The sequence below is a fragment of the Salvia splendens genome, chromosome 20 (genome assembly GCF_004379255.2).
Source record: "Salvia splendens isolate huo1 chromosome 20, SspV2, whole genome shotgun sequence".
Classification (NCBI taxonomy): domain Eukaryota; kingdom Viridiplantae; phylum Streptophyta; class Magnoliopsida; order Lamiales; family Lamiaceae; genus Salvia; species Salvia splendens.
The window spans coordinates 13,954,570-13,965,560 of NC_056051.1; the positions used below are offsets into that span (position 1 = coordinate 13,954,570).

The 10,991-nt window shown below is 44.4% G+C and overlaps 1 protein-coding gene across 1 annotated transcript; it reads left to right on the plus strand.

Annotated features, from left to right (window-relative positions):
* Window positions 1-6,013: 6,013 nt before the first annotated feature.
* On the plus strand, window positions 6,014-9,731 carry LOC121781504. The gene is made up of 7 exons (XM_042179239.1): window positions 6,014-6,210; window positions 6,551-6,825; window positions 7,546-8,160; window positions 8,418-8,633; window positions 8,693-8,769; window positions 8,871-9,143; window positions 9,246-9,731. Exons 1-7 carry the CDS (start codon window positions 6,014-6,016, stop codon window positions 9,729-9,731), a joined length of 2,139 nt encoding a protein of 712 aa, XP_042035173.1.
* Window positions 9,732-10,991: the final 1,260 nt, after the last annotated feature.

Here is a 10,991-nt window from a genome sequence, read left to right on the forward strand (position 1 = left end):
ATGTCCTAAAAAACAAAACTTAACCTAAGCTAACTTACTAGGGACTGATTCGACACATGACAACAAATATATACAATTATACTGGCCATTATTTTCCCCTCCCACTTCATCCTTGCTTGTCCTCAAGCAAGCATAGTGAAGTGGAAAACAGGATGGCCAGTATCAAACACGTAGAAACACAGAAACACATAACACATGGAAAACATATTATATATCAAACTTCTCATACTTAGACTATGCAATAGGCTAAATGGGAGAAGAATAACGAACATAGAGAACGCATAGACAATGTAGAACAAAAACTAGACATGCAAAACATATTGTGTCAACGAAAACTTCTCACACTTGGACTATGCAGTAGGCTAAGTGGGAGAACAACATTAAAGCACATAATCATGCTCACACGAAACAAAGATGCAAAATATACTATATTTCAAAAACTTCTCACACTTAGACTATGCAATTGGCTAAGTGGGAGAAGGTATAAGACTTACAGACGTAAATCACAAAACAAAGACAAATTCGAAATATTCTAAACGCATATAAACGTTGTAAAACCTCCGTCTTCTCACACTTAGGCTATGGAATAGGCTAAGTGTTATGAATGGGGGTATACGCATGCTAAACACAACAAAAAAAACATGTACAAACACAAAGACAACACAACTAAAAAAATCTAAGTTTACTGAAAAAAAAAAAAGAAAGCTAACTGGTCAGTTGGTAGGGTCGGTTATCTTCTCCTCAGGATCCTCCTTGGTCCAGAGCCTTGTACAATTTCCTTCTCGAGTTTCTTTGTTGGTACACATCAGGTGGTGCACTCTTTTTTTCTTATGATTCTTGAAAGTCCCTTGATTTTCCTCTTTTCCATAGGCCGCAGATGACGGTTGTTGGGGCCTTTGCTCCCGATCAGTTTGGGCACTCGTCCCAACTTCCTGATGATAACAACCATTAGGACCACCCTGGGCTTCTTGGTCTTCTTCTTTTGCTTTGCTGCCCCTATTGCCTTTCCCTTTCTTTCTTAGTTGTATCTTCCCTCTTTTGTCTTGCTTGATTCCCCCAATGACTCTTCCATTCAGGTTCCTTATAGGATGTTTCTGGCCTTAATGTCACCATGCTCACATTAGCCTTGTCAGGTATGTGCACCGTGGCTGGGAGCCTTCCTCCATGCATTCCACAAATCTCATTCCTCGAACTGGCCAGGTAGGACATTGCTTATTCAACATGTCCATATTTACCTTATGCTCTTTTTGGGCTTTTGCATGCCTTGCACCACCTCATCATTCGACTGCAAATCACTCCTCAGTTTTGCTGCGAAGCAAGCAAACTCTCCTATAATCTCTTCCATAGATCCTCCTGACTTGTTTTGGTGTGGGAAATGGTTGGGGTTCTGCTGATAGTAGGGATTATACTGGGTTTTAGGTGTGGGTGGTAGGTATAGTTTGGCTGATTTTGATGAGAAGGGTACTGGCCGAATTGGTTAGAGTTGTGGTGTTGACCGTGATTGGGATTCAGGTGGTTTGGTAGGGATTTTGTTGGTGATGGGAGTTATACTGGCTGGTGAATGCAGTTGGCAATCTGGATGGTTTTGATTGTAGGGGTAGTTTGGCTTATTTTGGTGTGAAGGGTACTGACTGAACTAGTTGGCATGGTGATGCAGGTTAGGGTTAGGGCATGGGTGATTTTGGTAGTTCTGGTATCCCATCTGATATGGTGGCACATAGGTGGTATTTTGATATGGATTTGGTGGGTACGGATTATGCTGGTTTCTTCCTGACCAGTTCGGTTGTGAATCTTGGGTTGGGGGTCCACCGTAGGCATTCTGAGGTGGGTTAGGCTGGTTAGAGTTGCCCTCTCCCTATCTAAAGTTCGGGTTTTCTCTCCAAGGTGAGTCCTCCTGCCTTCCAGGACTCCAGTTCCTATTTGAATTCCAAAGCCCAATCGTATTTGGATAGTGATCCCCTTGGGCAGTTACCGTGGTGGCCTTGATTAGCGGAGCTTGCAGTTTATTCTTATAAATTGCCGACAAAAGTGCCCTCTCGAGCTTTTCAATCCGACACTCCAATTGATCATCATTTCTCACTACTGGAGCATTTGCCATACCTCATCTGGGCGGGAGAGTACGTGGATCGTCATAGGCCCTTTTCGCGTAGAGAAGTCTTTCCATAATTCTCTTGGCCTCACTAAATCGTAGTTTGGAAAAACTTCCTCCACTTGATGAGTTCACTAACTCCTTGCTCTCCGCATTCATTCTCTCGTAGAAGATTGAGTAAATTTCTACATCCAACATGTGGTGGTTTAGGCATGCGTCCAACAGACCCATTTATCTTGACCAGTACTGACTCAGGGTCTCATCGTACCTTGTGTAACTCCTCGGATTTCATTTCTTAGTGCGCTTGTCCTGGCCGCTGGAAGAACTGATCCAAAAACATCATCTTGAAGTCAACAGGAAAGGCAGTGGTTAATCCTGAATGAGTAGTGACTTGATTTACCTCTTCTCCCCTTAGCCAGTTGGACTTAGTGTCTTTTAACTGTGGAACACAAAAAATAAAGAAAATTTTATTTACAATAATTATACCAAAATTCTTAACAAAAGCACATGATACGCCATCCATCCCCGGCAACGACGCCATTTGACAGATAGAGAAATTGTTTTAGTGCGTCGACTCTTGTGTGTGTCAACTGGCCAGGAGGGTACGTAGACCTAGTCGTGTCGTTGGGTTTGTACCTAAGACATCTTGTCAGCAAAAAAAGCTCAACCCACTTCTACTGGCTAGTATAGTGGAGTAAGGGTCGATCCTACAGAGATGGATGTATGCGTGTGCAATTGTGAAGACATCTTGGAAGGGTTGATTTGCTACCACGCTTTATGGGGTTGAGATTAAAACTAGGCGTGAAATGAAATGGAACCTATAGCTAAACTGACTGGTAGGTGAAAAGAAGACCTATATTCCTCCTGACCAGTAGGTCAGGGTGGGCTCTAAATGCTGCATGCTACAAGAAATTAAAGTGTGTGTGTAAACTAGGGTGCGAGTGTGCATGTTAGAAGCTACTAGACGAAACTCACTAAAAATGGCTAGACAAAAGGTAAAGAGAATTAAAGGACATGCTGGCATATTGTCTGCTGGGTGTGCGGAAAATCTGAAAAAGTGTAAGTACAAAATCAAAAAGCAACAAAAGCAACACAAGTTGTCCCATTCTTTGATTGTGACATTTTCTTCTTCACCGAGCTAAACTAACAAGATCTAACAAACTCCATTATGAATGCTCAAGCTTGAAAATTCATAAATTCAATATTTAACTTGAAATCGAGAACAAAAGCAAAGAAAAACTGAGTTCGACGCAAACTGGTCAACAAGACAGGGTGACAGAACCAAACGGAAACGAATTCCATGTATTTTTTAGAAGAAATGACTGATTGAAACTTAGAGAAACTTGAAGAAACATTAGATCTAATTTAAATAGACATATTCAAGCTCGAAATCAACAGAAATTCACATAAACTACCAGATCTATCTAACTGGGCAGATTAAACCCAAGGTAAGTTGAAACACAAAATAAAACCACAATAAACTTCATTACATTAAAGATTATCACCCAAAACATGTTCCAACTAAAGTAGCTACTTGAATCCAAGTCAAATGCAAGCAAAACAAGTATTCAAACTAAGAAATCTTAAAAACAAAGCAAGTAAAAGATTGTTTGGCTCCTCGGAAACTGAAACTGGAAGAACTTCTGGAACTACGGCGGCTGGAATGAATCAGGCATGATGCTCCTTGCCGGCAGGTGGTCGGAATCTTCAAGTCAGGCTGCAGGATTTAGAGAGTGGAACTAAGAGCTAATGGAGCTATTCTCCAACTAAGATTATCACCCAAAACAAGTTCCAACTAAAGTAGCTACTTGAATCCAAGTCAAATGCAAGCAAAACAAGTATTCAAACTAAGAAATCTTAAAAACAAAGCAAGTAAAAGATTGTTTGGCTCCTCGGAAACTGAAACTGGAAGAACTTCTGGAACTACGGCGGCTGGAATGAATCAGGCATGATGCTCCTCGCCGGCAGGTGGTCGGAATCTTCAAGTCAGGCTGCTGGATTTAGAGAGTGGAACTAAGAGCTAATGGAGCTATTCTCCTCAAAAGTGATCTACTTTTTTTTTTATGTTCACCTCCTATTAATAGGGTGGCTTACCCTAATTTCTAGGGTTGCCTCTTCATGTGAAAAGACAATTTTGCCACTCTTTAGATAGTGATTATTCCAAACAAGTCCTTCATTCTCGTGTCCAGCTCCATGGCATCCATCCTGGCCAGTTTGCACCTTTTTCTGCCCATACTTGCCAGTTTGCACTTTTTCTGTTCATACTGGTTAGTTTGCACGTTTTCTGCATTTTTTCACTTGAATTCCTTCTGACCCATTTCCTCCTGAATTGTACCTTATCCTGCACACTTTAGCAACTATTTTTGCAGATATTATCCAATTAAGCAAGTTATAGTGACCAGTAACCAAGGCTTAAAACGAAACTTATCAGGGACTAAGGGGGAGAAGGACTTAGCTTAGGTGCGTGGATTGTCCGGCAGCGACGGTTGGCGACGGAGTCTGTTCGCATGAGAAGGCTCATTTCATGCATCGATTTAAGGGTAAAATGTATGCTACTTGATCGGTTTATCGCCCAAAACAAGTGTTAAATGTGCAGAAATGCCACTTGACCAAGGCAGCAAGGCCGAACTGATCAAGCAAGTACAAAAGGCGATAAAAGGATAAGAATCAGGGGAGTTGATCAGGGGGGAGTGATCAAGCAGTTAGGCGGGGACCGCTGGCTTCTAGAAAAAGAACATGTGAGGAAATGAGCTGGATATGGCGCACCATTCTGTTATCAAGGACGACGTTCTAGAAGGGGACACGTGCTAGCTTATGAGACGCAAGGACGGAGCTGAGTCAGGAATCTGTTACTCAAAAGCGTCGTCATTCTAGAAGAAAGGGCACGTAGCAATCAATGAGTCGCTCATTCTCAGCATGAGTGAATATTCCCTGTCAAGATAAATAGATGGTGTGCCATCACAAAGAGGGGATCTTTTACTTTCCGTCTAGTTTAGCTTAGTTTAGTTCTCTAGCTTAGTCCAGTTCTCTAGAATAGCTTAGCTTAGATAAAGTTGTGTGTAGTTAAAAAGGGTAATCAAAGAAGCGCTGCAGAATACTTGTTTTCTGTTAGCGATTATCTTAAGTTTTCCGCTGAGATTCTTCTCAGTTTTTACCGCTTTCTTAGTTTCCGAAGTGTTAGCTTAGTTTAAATTTCACGCTGTACTCAGTTTAGTTTAATCAAAGTTATTTTCGTTTTCATCCTAGCATTTACTTTTCCGCTGTTACCTGCAATTCACTTGACCCAGTAGTTAAAGTTCCGTTGATCAAGCTAGCTAGTTTAATTCTGCCTAGAGTAAAAACAGTAGTTAAAAACTCCCAAGTTAAAGCGTGGCAGCAGCCAACCCCTATTCTCTACTTACACACTCGACACACCAACTTCTCTGTGGGATCAACCCCGAACTTGCCGCTTTACAGTTAAAGTTGTGCAAAATTGGGAGTTTATAAATTACTTTGGTAAGGAAGAAAGAGCGAGAGCAAGACTGCAGTGATTACGTGGCAACGACATTTGCTAACTGATCCGACCGGTTCATTTATCATTCCATATAACTTGATCCGCATTCTAATCGCGTTTTCATCTCTTCCAAGCCTCCTTCCAAATGGCGCCGTTGCCGGGAAGCATGGTGTTACTTTATGTTTGTGCGTAGTGCATAGGTGTATATAGTTTTATTTCCTTGTTTTCTCATTTTTTGTTTTTCACTGTTGATGAGAAGGTACCAACGCGGTGGACACTGGAATCATCCCTTTCTATACAGAGAGACTAACGCTCATTGGAGAGTCCAGGAAGCCGGAGTTGTCACCACTCGTTACAGAGCTGCATTAGAAGCAGCAACAGCCGCCGAGCAAAATACACAACCTCCACCACCTGAACAAGCAGGAGCAAAGATGGCCCTCGCGGACAATGACTCTGAATCGGTTCTTTACAACGCTCATGACGACAGGGAGCCTACACATGCCATTGCTGCTACTCCTGGGATGCGGACCATCGCGATCAAATCGGGAGTATTGGCCGTTTTGTCCTACTTCTTACCGTCTTTCGAAGGAGTGTCCGTACGCTTTTCTGGAGGAATTCTGCCGATACTGTAACATTCAGCCCCTGCCGCCTGGATCCACATCCGAAGATTACAGGCTTAAGGCTATTCCCTTAGTTTTGAAGGGCGATGCGGGTGTCCTGGCTGTCAAGGCTGCCAGAAGGTTCCATCAGGACATGGGCTGAGTTCCGCATGATATTTCTCGATCGCTTCTTCCCAGCATCGAAGACAAGTGCCCTGAAAATGGAGATTACGGAGGCTAGGTAGGAGTACAACGAGCCCCTCGACTAATATTGGGACAGATTCCAAGGGCTGTTTCAAGCATGCCCCAACCACAAAATGGAGGAGAAGGAAGTCTACTCTGTTTCTACAGTGGACTCACTGTGGATAGCAAGAACGACCTCAACCTCGCAGCTCAAGGGGACTTCTCGAAAACCGCATTTAGCCAAGCCAAAAATATCCTGGAAAGGCTTATTGAGGCCAAGCGGTCGTATGAGACATCTCGAGGGCAGTATAGGAGAGGAGCAGTGCACGTGGCAGAGGTGCGGAACGATAAAAAGTTGGAGGCTCGATTTGAGCAGCTGGAAAAAAAATTGCTAGAGGCAGTAGAGAAAGCCAGGCCACCTCCACCACCTACACCAAAAGAGCCACAAATGTGCCTCAGACGTCACCACCAGAAGAGCATCACTACTACTACTGCGAGTTTCCCCCTGAGGTAGAGCCGCAGGCCCCAAGCAAATGCCGTTGGCCACTGGAACGCAAATGGCAACTGGATCCAGGGGAAGCAGAGAGATGCTCCATGGAGGGACCACCCAATTTTCGATGGACTGATCAGAATCAAGGCCAACCGCTCCAGTTATTAACCCAGCAAGTACAACCCTGAGAAGGGCAACCCAACTGGCCTGCACGAATCCAGGATAGACCAAACTCTGGAGGAAACAGAATGCCCCCGATCAGTAAGTTCATTAAAGACTACCTAGCCGGGAAGGTCAATGAGGAAGGGAGACTAATTACAGACGAGAACGTCTCTGCCGTAATCCAGAGAAACGACCTCCCCTCCAAGAAAACTGATCCTGGAATGTTCACACTCCCCTATTTCTATAGGAGACATCTAAATGGAGCACACGATGTGTGACTTAGGCGCATCAATCTACGTTCTGCCATACTCCATCTATCGGAAGTTAAGAGCGGCCAAGCTCGTCGATACTGACATAATGATACAGTTGGCCGACAGATCGTGTATTCACCCAGAGGGGATTCTGGAAGACGTGATTGTTAAGGTTAATAACTTTCTATACCCAGCTGATTTTCTTGTGATCAAAATGACGGAACCCGCGACATAGGAGTCAAGTGGAGTCCTACTAGGACGACCGTTCCTGTCAACAGCCAGCACTATTATAGACGTCCGAAATGGAACGATAAGCCTGGATTTCAAGGGAGAGCTGTATACGTTCAATATTGATGAAGCCATGAAAAAGCCAGCTAACGGCGAAAATGTATACTCCATAGATGTGACTGAGCCCTTGGTACATGAGTATTTGGAGGAAGAATTATTAAAGAGACAGTTCACTGACTTCGCTGCAGATAAGGAGGTCGAAAAAGAAGTGGAAGTGTGGTACGATACCATGAAAGTCAGAGAGATGGACGACCAGGCCGTCGTGAAAGCAATATCGAAATTTTGCAGGCGCCCGAGGCCAGCTGGGTCAAGTAGGACTGCTCAAGTTTCTAGCTTAGCGAAACGGCTTGATCAAGGCAAGCCACTGGAACAAGAGGCAGGAGAGAACCCTCTGCCCAATGAAGAGCCAAAACCCGCAAAGGAATTGAAACCTCTTCCAGTACATCTAAAGTACGCCTACCTAGGTGAGGGCGAAACAATGCCCGTTATCATCAACAGCCACTTGACCCAGGGGCAGGAAGACAGATTGTTGGAAGTATTAAGAAGAAATCAGAAGGCTATTGGCTGGAAGCTGACAGATTTAGTGGGCATCAGCCCAGACTTATGTATGCATCACATACGACTGGAGGAAGGAGCCAAGCCACACCGCGACCAACAACGGAAACTCAACCCCAACATGAGGGAAGAGGTGCTGAAGGAAATTGTCAAGTTGGTTTCGATCGGGATTATCTATTCCATTCCCGACAGTAACTGGGTCAGCCAAGTACACATGGTGCCTAAGAAAGGAGGGATCCAGGTGGAAAAAAATGAAAAAACGAATTAATACCGGCAAGGCCAGTTACTGGGTGGAGAATGTGCATAGATTATAGGAAGCTGAATCAAGCTACGAAGAAGGATCACTTCCCTCTTCCGTTCATTGATCAAATGTTGGAGAAATTGGCAGGAAAGCAGTATTTCAGCTTCCTGGATGGCTATAGCGGTTATTTCCAGATCGCTGTAAATCCAGATGACCAAGAGAAGACGACGTTCACTTGCCCCTTTGGCACTTACGCTTACAGGAGAATGCCCTTTGGCCTCTGTAATGCCCCGGGCACCTCCAGAGATGCATGATGAGTATTTTCTAGGACCTGTTGGAAGTCTGCATTGAGATCTTCATGGACGACTTTACTGTCTATGGGGACGATTTCGATCAAGGACTGCATAACCTAAACAGGGTATTAGAAAGATGCCGCCAGAAGGACTTGGTTTTGAATTTCAAGAAATGCCATTTTATGGTTACTGAAGGGATAGTCTTGGGACATGTAGTGTCAAGCAGGGGAATCAGGTCGACCCAGCAAAAGTAGCGGTCATCGCAAAACTCCCATACCCAACCAACCAGAAGGAGACCAGAGCCTTTTTTGGGCACGCTGGGTTCAATAGAAGATTCATCAAAGATTTTGTGAAAATAGTCCAGCCTCTGACGAGACTTCTCCAGAATGATGTGGAGTTTGACTTCTCAGATGTCTACATAACCGCATTCCAATTTCTGAAGGATAGATTGATAAGCTCCCCAATAATACGTGCCCCCGACTGGAATCACCCCTTCGAGGTGATGCGCGATGCTAGTGACTATGCTGTGGGGGCAGTATTAGGGCAGAAGATTGAAGGAAAAAGTTACGTCATTTTCTACGCTTCCAAAACTCTGAATCAGACACAAAGGAGTTATGATGTGACCGAGAAGGAAATGCTATCGGTGGTTTTCGCATTTGAGAAGTTCAGACCTTACTTGCTAGGGTCTAAAGTGATAGTGTATATGGACCATGCGGCCATCAAATACCTCTTGACAAAGAAGGAATCGAAGCCCCGATTGATCAGATGGGTACTCCTCTTACATGAGTTTGATTGGGAAGCAGTGGATAAAAAGGGATGCGAGAACAAAGTGGCTGATCACCTAAGCCGAATTTTGCAAGACGATAACGGTGAAGCCATTTCAGACGCCTTCCCTGAGGAACACCTATATCTGGTCAAGACAACGTCTGAATGTCAGTGGGTCAACCAAGTAAAAGAGATTGATCAAGCTGAGCAAGGAAGCAAGGAACAACACACGCAGAAAGAGCCATGGTTTACTGACATGGCCAACTACTTGCAACAGGAGAGCTACCCGGGGGTGATGAAATTACAAGGGCACAAAAGTTGAAGCTTAAGAGCGATTTCTGATACTTCTATTGGGACGATCCTTATCTATGGAAAATGGGGGCAGATCATCTAATCCGACGCTGTATACCCGAATGGGAGCAGGAAGATGTAATGATGCACTGCCACGCACTAGCTTGCGGTGGCCACTTTGGACCAAAGAAGACAGCAAAGAAAGTACTTGATAGTGGGTTTTACTGGCCTTCCATCCATAAAGATGCTTACGAATTCTGCAAAAGGTGCCCTCGATGCCAGCTTACTGGAGGGATATCTACAAGAGATGAGATGCCTTAGATCCCCATTATTGTCTGCGAAATATTTGATGTATGAGGAATGGACTTCATGGGACCCTTTCCCGCGTCTGAAGGAAATCTATACATATTGGTGGAAGTGGACTATGTGTCCAAATGGATTGAGGCAAAGGCAACTAGGACGTGTGAGTCTAGAGAAGTGGCAAAGTTCTTGAAATTGAACATATTTACCCGATACGGGGTGCCACAGGCTATTATCTCTGACCAAGGAACTCATTTCATTAACAGAACTATCGAAGCCTTGATGCAAAAGTATGGAGTCCACCACCGCCTATCCACACCTTACCACCCACAGTCCAATGGACAGGCTGAGGTTTCGAATAGAGAAATCAATGCAATTCTAGAAAAGACAGTCAATCCCACCAGGAAAGACTGGAGCTGCCGACTCAAGGACGCACTCTGGGCTTACAGGACAGTGTTCAAAACGCCTATCGGAATGTCCCCGTACCAATTGATATTTGGGAAAATATGCCATTTACCTGTAGGGGTGGAACATCAAGCCTACTGGCAGCCAAAGAAATAAACATAAACACCGAGGCTGGAACTGCAGAAAGGTGAATGCAACTACAAGAGTTTGAAGAGCTCCGTCTGGATGCCTATGATTCTGCCATGTGGTACAGAGAAAAGACCAAAATGTGGCACGACAAGAACCTTCGCAAGAAGGAACTCAAGGTGGGCCAAAGGGTACTGATGTTCCAGTCCAGACTGAAATTGATGCCAGGAAAGCTCAGATCAAGGTGGATAGGTCCTTATACCATTATCGCCCTCCGAAAGAATGGAACAATCGAACTCCAAGGAAGCAATCCAGATTCGCCTTCCTTCATGGTGAATGGTCGTAGGGTAAAGCCATACAGAGAAGGAATGGAGGCATTTGTGGTGGACGACATTCCACTACTCATGCCAGACTCTCTCCAGTGATCAGGTAACATGGATGATCGGGTACTCATGGGTAG

Coding starts and splice junctions, on each gene's coding strand:
- LOC121781504 (XM_042179239.1), top strand. CDS start 6,014: ATGGCCCTCGCGGACAATGACTCTGAATCGGTTCTTTACAACGCTCAT. Junction 8,634..8,692: donor GAGAATGCCCTTTGGCCTCT/GTAATGCCCCGG, acceptor ACCTGTTGGAAG/TCTGCATTGAGATCTTCATG. Junction 8,770..8,870: donor GACTGCATAACCTAAACAGG/GTATTAGAAAGA, acceptor AGTGTCAAGCAG/GGGAATCAGGTCGACCCAGC.